The following is a 22,792-nucleotide window of genomic DNA, read 5'->3' on the forward strand; positions in this document are numbered from 1 at the left end:
AAGCATTTCTAGACTATATTTATTCACATGATTAAGGACTGCATACAAATTATCAGGATAGTAAAAAATTTTAATGTCTCTTCTCACTGGTGAATGAATTATTATTTTAGTTAATATTGTCACAGTCAGTCATATAATAAAATTCAAATAATATGTAATTAACTACAACTTCAGAGAAAATACTAGCAAGTAGTTTCATAAAGGATCTACTCAGAAAAGGCACTGAAATATGAAAAGTTTATATCTCTCAGGAGATACTGATGATGATGTGACTTGGACCTGATCTAGAGTATGTAGGACTCTTCAAGAGGATTCTCCCACTGCTTAATTAACTACAAACAAAATATATTTAAATAAATCCTTATAGAACTGATGACAAGTGACAAGAAAGGAAGAGCAAAAGGAAAGACAGGAAAGTGAGAAAGAAATGAGTAAGCAATGATAAAGTAAACAATGAGGGAGCACTAGTCTATGTTTATGCAAATAGTTTGGAATGTATGTTACATCTCTTACCACTAACATTTTTCTGCTGTTTTATCTTTTAGGATTTCTGATTCTCAGGAAGATCTACATTTTTTCCATGCTTTTATACACCAGCAAAATGTGCTCCTACTCCAGTCTGGGAAATGTGAGTGAGAGAACAAAACAAAAAAGAAATCACAAAACATACCAAGCTCTGTTCTTGGAAGCTGCAGTTTGATTACAAATATTCATAACGGAATTTCAAGAAACAATGACAATTTCTACACTGGGGCCTTGGCTCTAAACAGAATGTTTCACAGATTAGTGAAGGAGATGCTCTCAGGCCAGGATTTGCATGTCTCTGGCTTATCTCTTAAAGCAAGGTTTCAGTGCTGCTGGAACTACAGAGGAGTTTCAATATTGACAAACTGGGCTTGACTATAAATGACCACCATTAATTTTGTTTGCTAAATTCTGACGGCAAAGCATTTGTTATGCCATGTTGGTGAAACAAGAAGAAAAGCAACTCTGTCACTTCAGATTTTTGGAAGAATTTGATTTGTTATGTAGCTGAGTGATAGTATAAATTGACCACGGAAGTATTTTTAGGCAATTAATCTTCTCCTAAAATAATTCTTAAAAGGAGTTATTTTGACAGATCGATGCTGCAAAACTATTTACAACAGGTAAATACAACAAGTAACTCTAAAGGGAGCAGAAAAAATAAGAAAATACATGAATGTGAGTTTGGCAGTAGCAAAGGACAAAAAGAGCAAAAGGAGATAAAAGAAAATAAGAACTCTTAACAAATGGTAAAGAACGGTACAGAAATGGTAGAGTAGTGGAAGAAGAGAAGACAGATCAATGAAACCAGAAATATAAAATACAAAGTAGATTCTCACACATAGTGAAACATAGGGGGAAAAGATCTTTACCTGTATCTTTGTACCATACATGAAGTTGCCACATGAATTGGCTAACACAAATCTCTACTGTTTCTTTTATTTTTTTTTTAATGAATGCATAAGTTTCCTAGGTACTTCTTCACTCCAGACTGAAATTATTTAGTCTCGTGGCTGATGGAAGCTATATTATATATATAGAGAGAGAGAGTATACTGTCTCAGCAATTAGAAATTATTACCAAAACCCAATATTCTCCTTTTTTTCTCTTTCATTCTGTTGTTTACTTTACGCTCTATACAATATCATATTAAAAATCCTATATTCCTTTCTGCATCTCTTAGTTGCATGTTTACACACAAATATACCTGGCATGTTGAATTTTGTTGCTGCTTTTCCAATTGTTCTTACTCTGAGGTCTTCATTCCTTCATGATATGAAGTTGTTACTCTTTCTCACAAAAGCATTTATTGTTATGATATTGTCAGTAAAGTACTCAGGACTGGATATATTTTACTATGTATATCCTTAATTGCTCTGAATAGCATTAGCTAATTTAACCTTAAGGCAGCAGTCAGTGAGGAGTTATCTAATACTAACAGCTTCAGTGTTACATGAGAATATACTTCCCTGTGAATTCCACAGTCTTTACTTGTAGCAACAGGCTCCAGCCTTCCGTGTTTTCTAACAGTTCAAGCAGAAAACTTGAAGCACAATGCTGTCAAGGCCTTTTTTTTAATGTGTCACTTCAAGACAATTATCACTTCTCATAGCTCTCTTCCTGGCAGTCAAGTGGTATCTCACGGTATTGATTTCAGTGGTACAGTGTAGAACACCAGGTAAAGCAGAGAAAAAAATACAAAAGGACTTCTCAGTAGTTTGCCTGTAGCATACTTCCCTTCTGTAAGCTACACATACAGTTTCTTAAATATGTCTCTACCATCCTTTACTGAGAAATCACAAGCTGCAGTATCAGAAAGCCAACATTTGCAATTACAGCTTAACTCTTACATACTCTCTATGTTTAGAGTCATTCCACTAACACCAGATCTCACACAGACAAGTTTTAGCCTTAGTCTGGAGAGGCTAACACTAAATGGAGCAACCACAGTGTTGTACAGATTTAGGGCATCTCTGTGCTTTCCCTGCTACACTCTGCAGTTGAGGACCAGGAACACGAGCTCCATTTGTGATTCCACACATTGTATGCCAGTCATCATACAATCTGAAGAGGCATGTCCTGGTGCATTGTTCTGCACTAGCTAGAACCTTCTTACAGCCTGCCCAAGACTCAAGGGAAGCCTAGATAACCAGGGTCAGTGCTAATTTGCCTGACTAAAACTGGTCCTCGGCTCACAGGAAAGGACAGAAGTGTCACCCTTGTATCTTCTAAAAGGTTGACATCAGAAAGGATTGCACAACTACATTGATACAAGACAGACTGGCCTCCCGTAACAGAGTTGACTGAACCACAGCCTTGGTTTCAGAATGCCTTTTTCAATTGCTAGCATGCCTTGTGTCAGCCCAAATAATTAGGCTCTGCTCAGCTGTTCTCCACACATTACTTTATTTTGTGCAAATAGTTCATTACTTTGGCAAAAATATACTTACTTACATTTTCTGGCATATTTCTTATTGGCTATACTGCTCATGGAAGTCTTTGCGGCCAAGTAGGAAACATAATTCCAGTCCAATCTGAGACATCATTTTCTTTTTAATCGTCTTATGCTACTCCTAGTTGGGTCTTCTGACTCACTGCTTAAGAGTTCTGCCTTAAGGACACATCCACATTCTGGTTTGTGTGTGCAGGATTACTCCAAAGGCATTTTAGCTCCAGCAGCTGCCAAAAGCATACTATATTCATGGGCAGTTCTCCCATGTGGTGTAAGAGACTGCAGCACAACACCTTCACCTCACCTTAGCTCTGAACGAGCATTTCCTCTCAGTGAACTGTATGTATTGCTCATTCTGACTTAACCATTTTCCATGTTTGATCAATTTAATCCTTTACAGTTTTCTTATCTTCACCAAAATTTCATATTTGTTTTCCTTTTTCTGATCTCACTTTTGGTCTTGTTCCTCCAGTGAAGACCAGACCACTTTTTTTCTGATTACCCCACCAACTATCTTTTCCTAAAAAATGCCCCCTAGCAACATGCTCCATCAGGCAGAGCTTCCAGTCTAGGTCTAAAATGTCATTAGTTCTTTGACTTCCACCACAGAAAAACAAGTAGATTGCTAGGTTCTGCACTGCTCCATTAGATGTTCCATTAATTTAAAGTGGGCTATAACAATCTCCTTTCTATTCTGTACGCCCTGCTGCAGCTTCACGGTGTTACCATTCCTGTTCTTGAGAATCAGAATGAAAGAACTAGGTCAAGCAATCCAAAGCTTTCCTATCAAGCATATCACACGTGAAGGACCCATCTATCCCCATTCCTAGCTTCTTCCAATGATCACAAGATTCTCCTGAAGTTCAGAAGTTCTGATGGAGCACTACAGACCCCGGCTGAATTTTGCAAGGTCTTGTCCAGAGTCTCAAGTTTTATACCCTTGCACTGGGCAAAGCCAAGCTAAAGAATGAGGTGAGTCCTGTTGCAACATGCATCATTCATTCCCTTGTAAAGAGATGCCATCAAGCATGCAGCTGTACATACAAGGTTGCCATAGTGGCTCAGTGAACTTTACTTGTTTGTCACACAAATTGCAAACACCTACCTGCCCTTGAAAAAAAGCAATGTGCTCCCATCTCCCTCAAGAGGAAGTAATGAATTATTAAGTCCATTTTTTGCTGCCACTGAGCTACTCATGTTTGGTAAGTTAAAAGGCTGTGAACTGCTGCAGCTGTCACTAAATCATTTCTAACAGTTACATCAGCCACTTTTTCCTTGCTGCTGTCTGCTCCCTACCTCTTCAGAGGACTTTACCATGACTTTATGACCTACAAGACCATGGCCTCAAAGACTGTGTCTGCTACTATTATCACCACCCAGGCCAAAGGGGGAAAAAATAAAGTGACTCTTCTTCATATTAAAGAATGTCAGACATTGGAGATCCTAAGTTCAAGCTCTCAGGAGAAGTGATACAAGCTGAGACAACACCATCACTTTGGCAAGAGGCTCAGATGTTTCACCAAACCTCCCAGGCAAACAGCTCTATATAGTGATTCACCCATCTCACAGTAAATATCTTGGCATGGGTCAGAACATTGCCATTAAAGGGTGTTCTTGTTCAGCTTCTCTCATACTGAGAATCATTCCCAACATCCCTGTTCTGAGAGTGACATTACCAAAAAAAACAACATGTAGTCAGACTGAGGAATCTTTTCACACCCCTGATGCATCTCTAGGATGCTCCATGTTGTTATACAAAGATAATAATACATACCAGAACGAATTTTTTCCTCTCTGTGGCTCACCTATTGTAAGATTTGGCACAGACAGCATATTTTTTCACTTGTTACCAAACCACTGAAAATATCTGTAGACTGGTACACGTTTATTCCTCAGCAATCTCCAACAGCTTCTCCAAAAACATCTCTGCTCCCACAGTTAAACAGCTACATGTTTTTCAAGTGTCAGTGCCTATCTCTACACTTCCAGGCTACCTCCTTTCTGGGACTGAGAAAGCAGAGGATGTGAAGGTGTGCTTCACTGACTGATACCCTAACTGTGGATCACGGGAGCTTGAAATATCCTACATAGCTCTGATGCTGGAATATAAATTGCAGTGTGAATAAGCAGAGGTAATTGATATCAAAGACCTTCCAATTCCTGACAACTAGCTTTCTTTTATTCTTGCCTCATATTTATGGAATAAATGACCAAACATTTAATGAAATATATAAAATAAACATTTCATAAAATGCTTGATTCAATGAGCAGATTAAAATGCTACCTGGCAGGGACATTTTAAAAATGTGGTCAGAATTTTTCATTTCTCTCAGTATTTTATAGTTTAAATAACTGTTGTTTACATTACCTATATACCACTACTGTACTGCACATACAGTACAGTATAAAGCCATAAAACATGTCTCAGTAGGGAAGACTATGAAGCAGTAAATCAAACTAAAGAGTCTTTACAGGAAATCATCCATGTGCAGAAAAGGCACTTCACAACATGCTTGAACGGATTAATTCTTTCTTCACCAGGGATCCCAAATGTCCTGATTCTATCCAGGGGCAGTTGTAATGCTCTTAACCTTTACCTGCTTGCACCAGAAAACGGCTGGTGCCTAAGAGCAACCAGATTTTTGGTAACTAAATTGTTAATAAATAAACGGTATTTTGTGTCAATACAGAAAAATTAAATACAGTTGCAAACAAATTATTTTTTTTTCTACACAACTTCAGATATACATGCATACTTTTACACGGAGTCCATAAATGTGAAATACACAATCCCTTGCTTATTTGAAGAGGTACAAAGCATTTCATATGAAAGTGAAGCCTGTCACAGGACTGGTTTTGAAGGGAGGTGGGAGGTTGCTCTACAAGTTCTGGCAATATACCAGGAATCGCTTCAGGCTATAGGATTTCAGAGTAAGAATGTCATAAGAGGCTTTCTGTTGGCTGGGGGAGGGAGGAGAGTGGAGAGTCTGCTTCTGGAATTTCTGTTTAGCAGCAGAACTCAGGTGATCTTACAAGAGAGACAGAGGACATGCTAAAACAAGAGAAAAAACATTACTTTTTTGGTCCTTCTAGTTAGAGCCTGGTTCCACTCAAAAGTTTTGCTGCCAAACACTGATTTTCTGAGGATGCTGAAGCAGGCATATCCAAACACACTGAAATCTACCAATTATACAATCAAACTGTACTTGTGCAGTCTCAAACTGTACAAGTTACCTAGAATCAATGTAAACACATACTAACCATTATTTATCAAGCACTATCAAGCAAAAGTGACCAACAGTCAATGCTTTTACTGTACTGAAAAAACTGTGAAATTTATTTCCCAGATGTCATTTGTCCTGATACCATAAGAAGGGTTTGAACACTGAAAATCCTGTAGGAGAACATGGAAAGGACTGAGTCCTTTCCTGAGTGTAGAGACCACCAGTGGGAGAAAACAGCGATATCTACAGTATCTAAGGTTACTAGACAGCAAATAGAGACAACAAAGAAATAAATTTAATCTGCAGCCTAGATAAATACTTATCAGAAATTATGTAAGTACAGACAATTTTGTTGTTAGGAAAGCAGAGCAACTAAATCACCATTTTAAAATGTCCATCTAGCTTTACTCTGTTGTGCAGAAACAATACAGTATTTTCAGAATTAGCAACAACATTTTTTCTGGATATTAAGCCATCTTAGACAGTACCCCAAGCATAATCAGAGAATGGCACTAATCCATGAGAAACAGACTATGTTCCACTGTCTTTTTCCAAAGTTCCAAATCTTGTCTTACCAGCAGCTCATGCCAGTGCCTGAAATAGGGTATTGAACGAGATGTCTTTTTTATCTAACCAATCTGCCCACTCGTCTACAGATGTAACTCGAAGTGTAATATACCTCATATCCTTCTTAAGCTCAAATATATTTTAAGAACTAAAGGGGCAAAACCCTAAAGCATATGGCAGGAAGAAGCTCAGGCATGCACCAGTGATGTCTGGTACTTTCCTCACCAGGAACAGCCTCCTTTGACACTCTCAACACCAGGGCTGTGGCATGACACTGAAGTGTGCTCTTCCTTACTCATGAACTGGAAAAATAAATTAATCCAGAATGAAGAAAGCATCTTAGAGCACATGATCCTGTCGGATTTACAGATGTAATTTGTCAAGAGTTACTGAATGAAAAAATTTCCAAGGATAAGCTGGATTATGATGATATTAACGATCTATACTAAAGGACCATTCGTTAACAACCCAGCCTTCCACGAACACCTTTCTGAGGGACTGGAACCCTGAGCGATTTTCAGGGAGACTGAAACATCGAGACTGCTCTGGATGGCAGCTCTCTGCTTACACCGCGGCTGTTGAGGAGAGCACTCACTCTCCAGCTCCCAAGGGAGTCTTGCGAAACGCGGGGAAGGCCGCTGCCTCCTCAGGCCTGCCCAGGACAACCCCCCGCCGCGCAGGCCCGGGAGAACCTTCCAGAGGCCGGGCGGCCCGGGGAGGGTCCGGCTGTCCCCGGAGCCGGAGCACACCTTGGCGGGAGGGCGGTGCGGGGGTGCCGGTCCCGGCCGAGGGACGGGACGGACCGAGGGGGAGGGGCGCGGCCTCTCCCGGGCCCCGCCGCCGCTCCCGCCCCCCGCGCGCGCCCCCCGGATCCTGGCACGGGCCGCCGCGTTACGGGAAGCCCCGCCCCTTCATGCAGCCCCGCCCCCTCTGCGTGACGTCACGCGCGGCGCGGGCCAATGGCGGTGTGGGCGGAGGAGGAGGGGAGGGGCGCGCGGGGGCCGGGGCGGGGCCGGAGCGTGACCGGGCGCGGGGCCGCGCGTGCGGGACGGCTGCGCGATGGCGCGAGGCGGCGGGGCCGCTATTTAGGGGCAGCGGCCGCGGAGCGCGGGCGGCGGCGCTGGGTAAGGGCCGGGCTGTGCTGTGCGGGGCTCCTTCAGCCTCCCCGGCGTCCTCTCTCCGAGGGGCGTCTGCCGGCGGGGGCCGTGCTGGGCCGTCCTTTCCCTCCGGGTCGTGCGCCGCGGGCGGAGGCGCCGGGGTGTCCGTTCGGGGCTGCCCGGGGGACGGGCCGGGGTGGGCGGGGGTGGGCCGGACGAGCCTTGCGCCACTCGGTTCCCGGGCCGATCGCCAGCCGTGCCCCGCGGCGCTGTCTCAGCCGCCCGGCGCGGGCGGAGCTGCCCGGCGGTGCCGCTCAGAGCGCAGCACGGCCTCGCCCGGGCCCTGAGGGCTGTGGGGGCCGGGCCCCTGGTCCGCCGGGCCCCGTCCGCAGCCCTGCCCCGGCCTGGCCGGAGGGTCAGCCTGAAGGTTGTGTCCGCCCTTCCCGGGGCGGCGGTGGTGGGTGCCGCCGCCTGAGCTGGCAGACGTGTCGCGGTCCTGGCGGGACTCGCGTCTTTCGGCATTTTGGGCTGTCAGATAAGCGTGGCAGTGCCAGCGGCGGGCATTTCCTTGATGAAGAGATTTGCGTTTTGTCGCCGTCACAAGTTGTCTGCTCTCGTTGCCTGTAGATGGTAGAAAACTGCCGCCCTGAAACGCACGATTCGTGTTATTGCCGGTCCAGGTCCCGGAGGGGATTCCCTGAGGAATTGGGGAGGAGCGGGCACAGCGGCCGAATGGTCGCTTCCCATGCGGTCCTGAGCTCCAGCCATCCCTGTAAGTGGGGCTCTGATGCTTTCCCTAAAATAAAAAAAATCGGCATCGTTATTTTCATCTCTCAGATGATGAAACTGAGGCACAAAGGAAAGCAGTCTGCCAAGTGTGTTGGCAGGGTTGAGGGGAATAATTCCTAGTCTCAGTTTTTATGCTTGTTTTAGGCTGACTAGGGGTTTCCAGCTGGTGGCTGGTTGTTACTGAAGGCTGAGGCGGTCTGAAGGCGCAGTTCTACACACAGTTGTAGTTCTGCTAACAGAGAGCAGAACTGTGTGGGATTATAGGTCTGTCATTAGTGATCTGTCACAAAGAGAAAAAGGGAATCCACAACCTGAAGAGATTGGATGCTATTGGGAGTTAAGGTCTTTTTTTCTTTCACTCTCTTTTCTTTAAAATTATAACATTTATGCTTTCTATATGCCGTTACTTTCAGAGGCATAATTTTGTAAAATATACCGTTTGAAGCATGTAATTTCTGAACTGATTTTTTTTTTATCTGTATGTTGGTGTAGCACAGTAAGAATGTAAGTGTGGATAGTGAAAATTTGAGATTACCTCCTAGACGTCGAGCATTCAAAGTGATTATCTGGATGTTGTTTATATATTTGGAAATGTGGTGTTTAAAGTTATTAGGTGAATCTTTTTGCCTGAGGAGAAAGATAGATGCACATCTCTAAGTGAGTGCACCAAATGGAGACACTGTTCCCAAGCTGCTTGTCTGGAGGATTAGCACTACCACAAATATATGAAATGAAATTAGCTTTTTGGCCATATTTTCATCAATTATTCTTGTACTAGTAAGAACGGTGTAGGTTAGAGAAGCAGCACTGCTTGTGATCAGTCTGGGCAGTTTGATTTCAAAATGAGAACACGGAGTGCTAAGACATTCCTTTGTATAAACTAATTTGATTTTTGGACAAAAACTACTTGCTAGCTGTGAAAAAATTCTGAAGTATTTCAAAGAAATTGATTTGCAGTTTTAAGAAGGTACCAGAAAGGACTCAATTATTATAAGCTAATATGTGGTGTCTCTAATTAGGTATTTCAGTAATTTTAAACTGTGTACCCTTTTTTCCTTTTTTCTTTATGTTTTTTTTATCCTGGGGGCTCCACTGAAACTCCAGGGATAAGCCTTCTTCTAGGGGCAGAAGAATAAGTAATGTAGAAAAATTACTTGCTTAGATGGTGAAAGGGATAGAGATGTCATTTGAATGTAGATATTTTAAATACAAAAATGTATTTCAGAATATTCTGTTCATATAATGTTACATAATATTTTAAGTGCTTCTGTTAGAAGTGTCTGTTTTTTGGGTTTTTTTACATAAAAACATAAATATTTCCAAGGAGGAAGGAAGCTTGGAGGAAGGAAGGAAGGAAGCTTGAAATATGCTTAATTAGAAAGCAGTTACTGTTTCAGTAATGAAAATTCCTTGAGGATAGTTACAGTTTTCAGATGGCTTTAAGTACAGTCCGGATTGTTATAAAACCTCAAGTAGCAGCTGCTTTGTGAAGCATCTGGTTCTGTTTGCCTGAGCCATGCAGATTCCTTGTGACAGATTACCTCTTGAAGCTGTAAACATAGGTCGTCTTATCTTTTTTGAGGAATTTCTGGAAATCCATTTTCCTGCAACCTTTGGTCTCTTGTGATTGATGTGATGATGAGCCTTAATAGACTGGACACCTTCCTGTGGTGGTTGTGGTGTTATCTGTACTTCCTGGCTTACAAGCTGGCTTTGCTGGCAAGTACATGTTATTTTAGCTATAGTTTCTTAAACAGACATTGTGATTTTTTAGGTTCCCTTGGACAGGAATTGCCACTTCTCTGAAATTGAGAGATTTATTATGCGTGTCATTATATAATGACATATCCCTGTGTTCATTTTGGGGCAGATCTCATGATTTATGAAATGAGATTAATTTTTAAGATTTCTCTCTTCCTTAGAATAAGTTGTGATACCTGTTTTGCATGAAAGCCTGGTACTTCTTCACAAACTGTTAGTCACAGGTTGATCTTAAAACTCCACACTGTTGCTACTTTGTGCATATAAGGTTTGATTTTAGGGTTGTTATTAGCTTTTCATAGACACTGCATGAAGCATCAATTTACAGATCAGGCGTAAAGGCTTAGTGCTTTCCTTTCAAAATGGCTGCAGGATGTGAAGAATAATAGAAGTCCCATTTGATTTGGAGATTAAATGGTGTGATCTCATGACATACGAGTTTTATAAGTCTGTCTTTATGGAAATAATCAGAGCATTTTAACAGTTTTTTCCTCTTTGAGGTAATTAGTTTTCCATGAATTAAGGACTGTCACCAGCAGCTTTCTAAATTGACCATGCTGGTTTTACTCAGTAGTATTTTGATAGATTTTGATCTTTTGCCACTAATGCATGAGAATAACCTGGCAAACTTCTAAAGTCATTTTCTTTCTCTGTCTCCCTTGCCTGTTCAGTTAGTGATCCACACTAAGAGCAACTGCATAGTATAGATAAAAGGGTTGGTTTGGCTCTTCCGTGTGTTTGGATTTTTTGTTTGTTTGTGGAGTGTTTTTTTTTTGGTTTCTTGTTTGATTGGTTTGTTTTGGGTTGGGGTGTTTTTTTGTTGTTGTTGTTGTTTTTTTGTTGTTTTTTTTTTTTTTTTTTTTTGCATTTGTTTGTTTTTGTTTTTAATAAAAAGCATCTGAACTGACTGGCTGTTTCAGTGTTTGTTCAGCCTCAGGTTCAGCTGTCACCTTAGATATATATACATTGTACCAGTCAGTAAAACATAAAACTTGGGCTGAGCTGTGCATAGTGACCGAAAGAAATTATTGAGCTTTCTGTTGTCTAGGCTAACAGCTTAGTCTGACTTAAAATCATTAATGATGAACAGTTATCGTTTAGCATTACTGTTGAATGGTGGTCCTATCTTTTAAGGTTTGGTGTAGCTTATATGCAGGATTTCTGCACTGATTTCACCTGAAGATTTTTACACACTCAAATGAGAAAACACTAGTTTGCATAGAAATATTTCCTCATTCTAATATGAAGTATGGCTCCTTGTTTTGTTAGTTTTAAGTCCCATCATTTATTTTGGTTTTTAATTTCTTTTATGGCTTTCATGTAGGTAAGATGGATGGAAGTGTCTAGCGTAACTCTGGATCTTTCCCCTAGAATGAAATTTCAATTAAGAGTCAGTCTTGTGAAAGCCAGAGACACTAATGTTTTTTAAAATAGCACACATTAGAAAGGATTGTAATAGCCCCTTTGTGGGTTTGGAGGTGTGTAGCTTCAGTCTTTTTCAAACTGCATTGATCAGCAGGGGGTGGGGGTGAGTAAAATACATCAGAACAGCCCAAAGCAGATACATTTTAAATCGTGGCATGGTTTTGACGCTGCAGTTTCAGCTGCGTGGTTCCCATACTGTACGTGGGTGGGCTTTGCACTTAACTTTCCTTTGAAGGTGATGGAGCATGAAGCTCCATTTTCTGGCCTTTCTGGAGCTGCCTGCAGTGGAATCAAGTAGTTTGATTTGTGGAGGGCTTATCTGCTCCCTCAAAATAATTGCTAAACCTTCCAAAGTGGTGCAGAGTAGTAAAGATTTGAACTTCAGTCTCTTCTGTGTGAATAAATCTGCTTGGAGCAACTGAGATGTTTTTCAAGTCTGGAAGGCAGTTGAATATAGAAATAGCATTGATATGAAAAGATAGTAATTTAATTTTAATTTCCAGTGAAAAAATCGTACTTTAGGACAAAATTTGTGCTAATTATATATTACTGTTTACTTATTTAGTTGTTGCTTTTTATTTATTCTTCATTATTTTATTCTTTCATTTGCTTTGCAGTATGTTTTTAATAACCTGAGCTATACTTAATATGTGAATATGGCTGGTGTGAAAACAGTGAATAGTTTTGTGGAAATATTGTTCAATTTTAATAAATAACGACCCCAAAGAAAACCAATAACTTTGTAATGATGCAATAGCTTAGGTGACCCTGATGTTGTTCTAAGGTGGCATGACTCATAATAGCAAATGGGAGAGAAATTAAACAACGTTTTAAAAACTTTCCTTTTTACATCTGTTTCTTTCTTTCCCCTTCAGTGTGAAAGGTGCTTCTGCTGTTGTCTTGCAGCTTTTGGCAATTAGCAGTGAAGCAGAGTTCCTACTTTTTTCCACCTAGCTTGTAGTTGCCTCAGGCTTCTGATGAATTTCAGATCTTCTACAACTCAAATTGTTCTGATTAAATAATTTAAATGAATTTTGCTTGTAACAGATCCTAAGGTCTATCCATAGTAGAGCTTAATAGACTTTGGTTAACAAACAGTATTCTGATAAATGTTAGCATATGTCAAGGCATTAAAGTAGATCCCTATGTGCTGGTTTTATTTAAACTAAAAGAGAATACTCTGTGGATTTGGTTCGTATTCACCATGAAAACTTATAAAAATTTGTTAAACTAGTTGGGATTTTTTTTTTTAAATGCAGAAATTCATATGTGGGTAGAAACCTTATTTTTCAGATATTAGACACTTTACTTCCAAAATAAGCAAAAATACTGTTATTTTACTGCACTCTTTTAATAAATATCCAAATACACATTGCATTTAGAGCAGTGTAGTGGTTCTTTTATCCAACCCAGTGAGAGTACTTAAATAGAACATAGGAAAAATTCATAGCTTTTTGGTTCTCAATGACAAACAAATACTTGTTAATATATTTGTCAAGTCTTTCAATCATCAATGTTTCTACTGTAAAGTTTCTGTATAACAAATTTTGGTGGGCTTTGGGCAGTGAACTTCAGCTTGTGTATACTTCACAAGTATAGAAGCAAATAAAGATACTGCTGGATGATTCTGATGGTTTTTATTTTAGTTCTAACTGAAAGACATCTAAGCTGGTAAATCCTACAGAGACTGCTATAAATGTTTGAGATCTGTTTTCATTTAGTTATTCCTGTGAATAGATTTTCTTTACATTACCTTGTTTATCTTGATTTGTAAAGAAAAAAATGGCTTAGTTGTGTTGATGTGTAAGGAAGGAGGTTCTTGCTTGGTAGTGATCCATGCTTAAATGTGTGTCTGGTTTTACTTATATATGTGAAATGCCTTGTGTCCTTCGGTCATTATAAAGTAAATTATATGCAATCAAAGCAAAGGCATGCTTACTGTCATAAATTGCAGTTTCTTCTTCTTCTGATAATAGTAAGTTTACCTTATTAATTTTCCTGTCTAGGGAATACTGTGGAATTCCCTTAAAACTTTTAGGAGTTTCCTTTTATTGGGTAAAGCTCAGTTTCCAAAGAAGGAAAATAAGACTTCAGAAACATTATTACCATAGGCCATCTCACCTCAAATCTTAGTAAACCTAAAGAGCCTATGTTTAGTTTCTAGGTGTAAGAATAGTATGAAGTCTGCTTCCAGAAATCAGCTTGTGAACTAAGTGCCTTATTTCACTAAGCCAGTCTACCTGTTCCTGTAAAGATGTGTAAATGTAGCTAAAAATAATATAGCTCATATGTTTAGTAGAGAATGGTCACTTGCTTTTAGTAGTTTGGGGCTGCTTTAAAACTGTAAGTTGAGAAAACCAGAACAGTCTTAGTGGCTTCAGAACAGTGGGGGTGGAAGCTACTGTCTGAATGCTTCAGTTTCTCTAATGTGTTTTCTAGAAATGTCAAACCTTGACAATGAGTGTGCTTTGTTGCAATACAGAAATATATACAGTGTTATAAAATGTACTCCAGCTTTTGGGGAATTGCAAGCTCCCTTGTAAAGTTTTGAAGAATTAATTAGTGTTTTTTCTATAGTAGACAGCAGTTCTTGATATGGAAGCATTATGCTTTGTAATTCCTGAATGTGTTTTAAGTCACTCTTGTGAATGAGTGGTAACTTACCACTCTTGTGGTAAGTTGTTCTGAACCTTGTCTGAAGCTTTTGTATGAATCAGTGCCCTTGAAAGTTAGGTAACTATGATAACCATAATCAAATTCATAGGGTTATATTTTAAAACCCGAACCACAGTGTTACATCCTGTGTTCTTACTGAACCTCCCACAGAGTTACCAGTGAAGTTCGTTTTCATATACAGTGTGAAAACCTAAAGCTGATAAATTTCTTAAAATTAAAGCAACTTTAAACAGCCTCAGTTTTTTTAAGTAAACATTTGATTTTGTTTTAGCAGTGAGGGCAATGGAAACACAGTATGGCTATTCTAATGTGAGAAGATACAAATGCTTCCAGGAAAATAAATGTATGTGTGAGAAATTGTCTTAGAGCAAATACAAATCTGATTTTGACATTGATCTAAAATAAAGAGTAATAGTTTAAATTTTAAAATATATATCTTTCTCTTGTTACAGAAATTCTGTGCAGCATGTTTTCTAGGTGGAGCTGGGTGGCCTGTGGCTTCTGTCTGGTGTTGAATATTTGTTCTCCTGACGGTAAGAGTTCTGTGTCTCAAATACAGGAGGGTATAAACTAGTTACATTGGATGTTTGCAGCACCTGCCTGCTTTTTGTCTAGATACTTGTTGGATGGGGACAGAAAGCAAGGTATGTTAGGATAGACACACCTGGTCTTCTAATACTAGTTTACCACAACAGAGGTGTGCACTTAAACCCAATTTTCCTATGATAACTTTCTTAACAGAAAATATTTTTTTATCACAAGAGTAATCTCAAGTATAATAACATCCTCCTTCAAAAGATATAATCATGCAACTCTTGATTCTCCCCTCTTTCTTTTTAAGTGCCTCTGTTTATTAGTAGACCTTTCCTAGCTTGGTAAAATGCTTTTGCAAAGAATGCTACAATGGTTTTTGCCCTTAGATCTTCCTTGTGGTCTGCTAATGCATTTCAGTTCTATAATTGTCAAGTAACTACTTAAGTTGCTGCTTAGACACATGCAACAACTTTGCACTAGTAATGTATCAGCAGTATGATTAGGGAATGTTGTGTAGTGTGTAATTTTTAATAAATGTGAAATTTGTTTTCTTTTTAGCTTCAAGTGGACTTGTGCAGTCATGTGGTTACATCATCCCAGAGTCACCTGTACTGGCCCTTGGTTCCAATTTCACAGCATTGTGCATTCTGAATGAGAGTTGTCTTGACTTTGGCAATATCTATGCCAGTCAGATTATCTGGAAGATTAAAAATAAACTGGTACCTAAAGAACAGTATCGTGAAATAAACAAAACAGTTTCCAGTGTCACATTCAATGACACTTCTTCATTAGCTACTCCTCTGACATGCAACATTTTAGCAGATGGACAGATTGAACAGAACATTTATGGAATTACAGTTACAGTAGGCTGTGAGTACTGGTTTTTTACCTTTTATTCTGTTCTTAAGAAAATTATTTCTGAGAAATGGGAAAATGCACACAATAGAATGTATGTGTATATTGAGGCACTTACTTTTATTCCCTCAGTTCCTGGATAATTGAATCAAAATATTGTCAAATTACATGCCACCACAGCTGCTCAAGATGCACTGAATAAAGTTTTCTAAAAAGTAGAAAATACTCTGGAGCATTTCAGTGTTGAAATAGGAAAGAAATGGAACAACAAAAAGCAGCAGATTTGAATTACAAATTAAAGATGCGGATTTAACTGAAATAGGAGAAGTTGATTTCCTGCTTTCTTGATTCATCAATCAGAGTTGGAGGAAATACTTCTGGGTGATATGTCCTGGTTTCATACTAACATTTTTAAAATAATGTTTTCTTCATTAATGGACTGAGAAACATTTAGTCCATCTGTATCACTAAAGCTAACCTGAATCGCCTTAAGGATGGAACGTATTACTTGGATTACTTCACCTCTATACCTAAGAAAACACTTCTAAATACTTGCAAACTTCATTTGTTCTAGAATGGTAGCACTTGCATGGTTCAGACCAAGACTTTTAGATGAGACTGTCTTGAGAAAGGCATATGAATAACTTAATATGCTACTTCTTATAATTACTTGGTGTCCTGCTAATAGTACAAATGTTGTAGTGTCCTAAATATTGTATTGTATAGCTGATGAATTATGTTGTCTCCTGGTAATGGCAAAAGATACTGCAGTTGCTGAATGGTCTGCATGCAAAAGGCCAGCTTGAATTCACAATTTGAAATTATGTGCTTCTAGCATGACTAACAAAATTGCTATCACAGAAAAGTAATGTTTTCAATTTCAGTTTCTGAGGAGTAAATGTTGTACAAGAAAAGATAAAATAAAAAGTATTTTTAAAGGTAAAATACATGGAAAAGTGAGGACAGATAAATTATTCTAATATTATAAATGAACAGATAATATTCAGCATTTGTAATTCATGTTACAAGTCTTGAGATGCATTTTTATTTAAAGCTGTTGTATTTTGGTACTATCAATTAAAGAAAAACCAAATAATGAGGTAAGCAACAGGTTTGAGAAGAATACAATTATTCAGGAAGAAAGCAATAAGGTTTTTCTTTTGAAACTACCATTCTGCTTGAAAGCAAATGCAATTCTCCTAAGTACATTATACTATTATAAATAGTGATCATATAGGAAGTAGAAACAAACTCTTCGTATGTTATAATTTGAGTTTAAGAAGGAAAGAAAATAGTTTTGCTGAAGTCTGAAGAAGTTCCTTGCACACTACAGTGGATTGATGAAGATTCCCAAGTTTTTTTGCATGGATTTACAGCTCAAGCTTCTTCCATACCTCACTGGAGGAGAGCAGACCTATCAAATTGCCTTTAGAGCTCAGGTTACTGGCAAAGTCACCATGTTCCAATTCAGTAGTGGTTATTAATTTATTTTTCTTCTGTGTGAATTAAAATATATTTAGATGAGACATGGTTAATACAAGGCTTTCTGCCTCAGAATGAGAAGTCTTTGTTGTTCCCTACTAGCAGGTGCTTAATCCTTATACAGCCTGTTTGTCAAAGCAGCTATTTAAGCTTCTTGACTTTGATTGCAGGATGATATCCAGCCCTTTTTGCAAAATACTTTAGGAAAAAATGGACTAAATATTTCTGATGTTCACAGGAATCACTCTAGTGGGACACTTAAAAGGATTCTCATGGGTTGAAATATGTGTATAGATTAATTATTGCTAACTCTTTCTGTACAGTGGCCCCAGAGAAGCCGAAGAACTTAAGTTGCATTGTGCATCAGGTGTCAAAATTCACATATGTTATGACTTGTACCTGGAACCCTGGAAGGCATACATTCCTGGATACTCAGTTCAAGTTGAGATACAGCTGGTGAGTACCACTCTATACAATATCTAAATAATTCTGAAGAATATTTTTATGCTATACCAACAGTCCTTGAAATTCCTGATTCTTTGGAGGAGTTCTTAACATATGTCCAGTTTTCTGAAGCATTGCTGTCTGTCTGGTATGAGGGGGAAGGGAAGAGTTAAAGAAGTTGACATTCAAGTAATTTTAAGTCAGACTTGAATTTTTGTTGCTGAACTTGTTTTGGAGTAACAGTATTCGCATACTTTTCTGTTCTTCAAATACATGATTAGTGTGGCTTGACTACAATACATCTAGTAATAGGTGGCTCTACCCAAGCTTTTACACTTTTCTGGATTGACAGTTCTATCCCATTCTAAACAAGCAGGATATGTCCCTGCTCGTTGCAGGTGGATCAGACTACATGACTCCTGGAAGTCCATTTCAATCCAAACTATTCTAAGTAAAGAAACTAGCATAAAACGACTGAATTTTGTAAAGGTATTATCTATCTGCACTTCACAGGAACTGTGGGCAAACCCTATTCTGAGCTAATTTTAACATGAAAGCTTCAGCAAAGTATTTCTCCTGTGAAAGCAAATTAAGTCACTTTCCAAACTCTTTGGATCGTCTCTCATAGTTTAAAATGGAGTGAACAGGAGTTGCATTGCTCTGGAAACAGGAATAATTGACTACAGCTTTCCAGCTTCCCCATTCTGCTGAAGTTTTGGTAACAGGTGTAGTAGAAAGTACGCACAGATAGAAAAAGTTAATGCTTTGCAAATTTCATGATGCCCCTAGAGCTATCTATCTAGTGTTAGTGTTGCAGAAGACAGTGAACAGAAATTATTATTCCACTTCTAATGCTGTACTCTTGAAAGGTATGCAGGTAGCACTGACTACATTTTCTAATGCATTCTAGTTACTGGCCATATTACTTTTGATTAATTTTATCAGTTTTTGTTCTTCTTTTCTTTTTTAAGCCCAGTCAGGGTTTTTATACAAATTTAATTATAGTGCTGTAGCTTGTGCTTTTGAAGATACGTGACTGGAAGTCAAGAGATTTTGTTTTGGTTTCGGTTCTAACGCAATCACGCATTTGTGGCTGAAGAAGCCATTCTTGCTTTTTCTTCCCCTCCCTTTGCTTGCAAAGTTAAGACAGAGGGGAAACATACAAGATAAACTGATTGCTCACTCTAATCTACTTTAAACTATTCTCTAAAGGAAACCATACTTACTGCTTTGTAGCTTGTTTTGTCCTTCTCTTTTTAGGCCAGAAGAGGACTTTCCTGACTGTATACCAAAAGATGTAAACAATTCTTGCACCATTAATGATATTCAGTTCTTCGTTAACACGGAGATCTGGGTAGAAGCAGCAAATGCCCTTGGGAAGGCTGAGTCTGATCATCTTGTTATTGATCCCGTTGACATTGGTAACTATATGCCCCTTAAAGCTTTAATAGAACATTACTGCTGCCTTTGTGCATATTGCTGAACTGGTATGTTAATGTTTCTTCACTATAAAAATTATCACTCCATAAGTGTTGTTGACTGGAGCTTGAACTGTGCTGGCAAAGGTGTAGGGATGGTGGGAGATTTTGTCACAATTCAGATAGCAAATTTGTGTTGAATAGTCTGATTTAGAAGGTAATGTAAAGTAGCAGCTATTTCAGGTCCTGAAAGGCTTTAATAGTAGTGCTGAAATCTAATGTGCCAGCTTCTAAAGGCATGGTAAAGTACAGCTGTGGAGTTGACTTTAACTTCTTCTCTTCTAGTTAAACCACTGCCTCCACAGAATGTATCAGTCAGCTCAGGAGTTCTGCCTAGTGTTCTGCAGCTTTCCTGGGAGAATTGGATTTCAGATGCTGTGATGAAGCTGAAATTCAATATTCGCTACAGGATTGCTGGTGACACAAACTGGATGGAGGTAATACCACTAATGTCCCTTGCCATGATTCTGTAACCCAGCCATCTGTCAAACTGGGGTTCCCTCTGTTGCAGTCCAGAGCATTCACTTCCATTTCATTGTCTTACATGGCCACCCAAGGAAGTTTATCTGGCTTGTTCATGGAGACTGTAATCTAGGTGTTTTTTGGCACAGTCTTAGTGTGGTGACCTTTTCATATCTTTGAACTTTTATGCTGTCCTCCCTGTCACAATGCAGTATGTTTATTTTAAATTTTATTGTGCATGTGCAATTTATAGAACAAGAATGAGTTTTCATCTTCCCATGCATGTGCAAAATGAGTGATCTAAATGTCATCCAGAGCTTTGGTGAATACTGTATCATGCTGGGATGCTTTTTAGAACTTACTCTATCTGCAGTTGGGCTACAGTACTTCCAGGCAGTGCTAGAGGCTGGGGCAGAGTGACCAGGAGGGACCAGGGGGTGCTGGTGACAGCAGCTGAACATGAGTCAGGGTGTGCCCAGGTGGCCAAGAAGGCCAGTGGCATCCTGGCCTGGATCAGCAATGGTGTGGCCAGCAAGGAGGTGTCCATCCGCCTGTATTTGTCACTGATGAAACCACACCTTGAATCCTGGTTTTGGTCCCCTCACTGAGGTGCTAAGCAGAGCATGTCCAGAGAAGAGCAACACAGCTGAGGAAGGGTCTAGAGCACAAGTTTGAGGAACCGTGGCTGAGGAAGCTGGGGTTATCCAGCCTGGAGGAAAGAAGGTACAGAGGTGATATTATCACTGTACAATTACCTGGATGGAGGTTGTAGTGAGGTCAAGCTCAGTCTGCTCCCTCAAGTAACAAGTGTTAGGACCAGAGGAAATGGCCTCAAGCTGTGCCAGGGACAGTTTACACTGGATATAGGGGAAAAAAATTATTCTGGAAAGAATTGTCAAGGATTGGTCAAGGGAAGCTGTAGGGTTACACATCCCTGGAAGTGTTTAGAAAAGATCTAGATGTGGCACCTTGGGACATGGTTTGGGTGTGGATTTAGCAGTGATAGGTACATGATTGGACTCAATGGTCTCTTCCAACCTAGATGATTCTGTAAAATCTTGCCCTGTGTACATGCCTCAAGTGTGAGGCAGTCGAGAAGAACAGGATAAACGTAAGGAGTAAGCCTTACCTATAATGTACTCTGAAGTGTTCCTGTCATCAAGAGCTGTTGGGTTTTTTTTTTTACATCAATCTGTGGACATATTTTTAATATAGGACAGATTTAATATAGCTCCTATGGAGTATTTTGATAATTCTTTGCTCTCAGGATTAACCTCTTAAGTGTCCTGCATTTGTGTTTAATCTGCAGTCATGCCTTGCAGGGGTCCTCACTGTAAAAAGCCCTTAGTTGCAAGTGGAATAACATGAGGAGTCAGTGTGTGTAGCTACTTGTGTCCATTATCTACTCCACATACATACTAAGAATACTTCTCTGGCGTTTGGTTGCTCACCTAAGATAATAAAAGAAAGAGCTTATGAAAATAATCTATTAACAAAATGGTAAACTTCTCTAAAACTATTTTTAATTTCACTCAAGAAACATCGTTCTGGATCAGTGACAGCAATGATCCTTAACTTTTAACTTCTAGTAACCAATAATTTTGCATTCAATAATGAAGCAGGTAACCTAGCAAAGTTCTGAATTGTGAGGCAGGATACTACAGGTCAGTAGCAGAATTATGTGGGAAGGAAGGAGAGCAATGCTAATTTATTTTAAAAAGATTGAAATTTTCCTGAGGTGGCTGCCTAACTGTTCTAGTGTATGTTCATTCTTACACCTGGTAAAGACACACAACTCTGACTGAACTTTTATCAAACAATGTTTGAGAATTGAACTTTTGGAAGCGTGAGGGAAGGAAAGCTTATTTGTGTTAGATGTGTGTGTGGTGGGGAACCTTCTTGGATGACAGCTGAGCTAGCACAGAACTCAGCTCTACAGTATTTTGATCAGTGCCTTTGAGATCTTTGTCACATTTGCAGGTTCCTTCTGAGGATACAGCTTCCCCAAGAACTTCATTCAGTGTTCAAGGTCTCAGACCCTACACAGAGTATGTCTTTTCCCTTCGTTGCATGAAGGAAGATGGACAGGGCTACTGGAGTGACTGGAGTGATGAAAAGTCCGGGATTACCCCTGAAGATAGTAAGTAATGTATAAAAGTAGGTCACTGATTTCTAGTGTGTGAGTGCTCAGCAGTTTGGCAATGGTCAGCTGAAATGGTGTATCCTTGCTTGAGCTGCTTGCTTGTATAAGCAACAAAGCTCTCCTGAGTTACTTTCAGCAACCTCTGACCTGACCCGTGTATTCCAGGAAGCATAAGAATAGTTTCCCATTAAGCTAGTGTAGAGGTGCTCCCTGAAAACAACTAGAACAGCAACAGAGAAGAAGAGCCTTCTTCACAGAAAACTGTATTCTCAAAGTCTTCTGAAAGAAATCTAGACTTTATGCTTGATTTTTTTTTTATTCTGAAGATTATTCTCTGTAACAGAAGTTATCCTGCCTAGAGAAGGTTGTCCTAGTAGACCAACTGCCTTACTTTGTTTGATGTTTAGGAGGCTAGTAAAAATCACAAGTGAACAATCATCAACAGTTACAAAGCAGAAGATTTTAGTCATACAGGATGCATAGACTTCTTCACAAATTTAATAAAGCAGTGATATAAAATAATGTGCATATGGTAATTGTAACCACTAAAGCATCTAAATAAGACATTCTGGTTTACTTTTAATAAAGTATTAATTTTCATTTCTTTTCCACTTTGATACCCTGCAAGGTTGGCTTTGTTTCTGGCTTAGGCTGATGCTACCCCATAGGGAGCCAGTGCTGTGTACTTAATTCTCAGTAGGAAATCTATTCTTACATCCAATTGCCATAAATACTTTGTGACAGCTATTTAGCTTCAGTGTCAAGCTGATTGGTATTTTTCTGTATTTTAAATACGCTTTAGCTTTTCCTGCTTGCACCTTTATGATCTTGTTTCTGTAATATCCTGTGTGTCCCATAGTGTCTTCCAAGGCATGTCT

At 39.4% G+C, this 22,792-nt stretch overlaps 1 protein-coding gene across 4 annotated transcripts in view; it reads left to right on the forward strand.

Annotated features, from left to right (window-relative positions):
* Positions 1-7,836: 7,836 nt before the first annotated feature.
* Positions 7,837-22,792, forward strand: part of IL6ST (interleukin 6 cytokine family signal transducer) — a 32,061-nt gene continuing 17,105 nt past the window's right edge. Inside the window, exons 1-7 of one of the 4 annotated variants that reach the window (XM_083882950.1) lie at positions 7,837-7,892; positions 14,969-15,049; positions 15,609-15,920; positions 17,711-17,843; positions 19,068-19,252; positions 19,595-19,746; positions 21,752-21,911. In XM_083882950.1, coding sequence (XP_083739076.1) covers positions 14,983-15,049; positions 15,609-15,920; positions 17,711-17,843; positions 19,068-19,252; positions 19,595-19,746; positions 21,752-21,911 — 1,009 coding nt within the window. In that variant the 5' untranslated portion in view covers positions 7,837-7,892; positions 14,969-14,982. Of the gene's footprint in view, positions 7,893-13,708; positions 13,816-14,793; positions 14,860-14,968; positions 15,050-15,608; positions 15,921-17,710; positions 17,844-19,067; positions 19,253-19,594; positions 19,747-21,751; positions 21,912-22,792 lie in introns of those variants that run through there. The other 3 variants (XM_083882953.1, XM_083882952.1, XM_083882951.1) reach the window with 3 other exon arrangements.

Source organism: Zosterops lateralis (assembly GCF_965231275.1).
Source record: "Zosterops lateralis genome assembly, chromosome: Z".
NCBI classification, from domain to species: Eukaryota; Metazoa; Chordata; class Aves; order Passeriformes; family Zosteropidae; genus Zosterops; species Zosterops lateralis.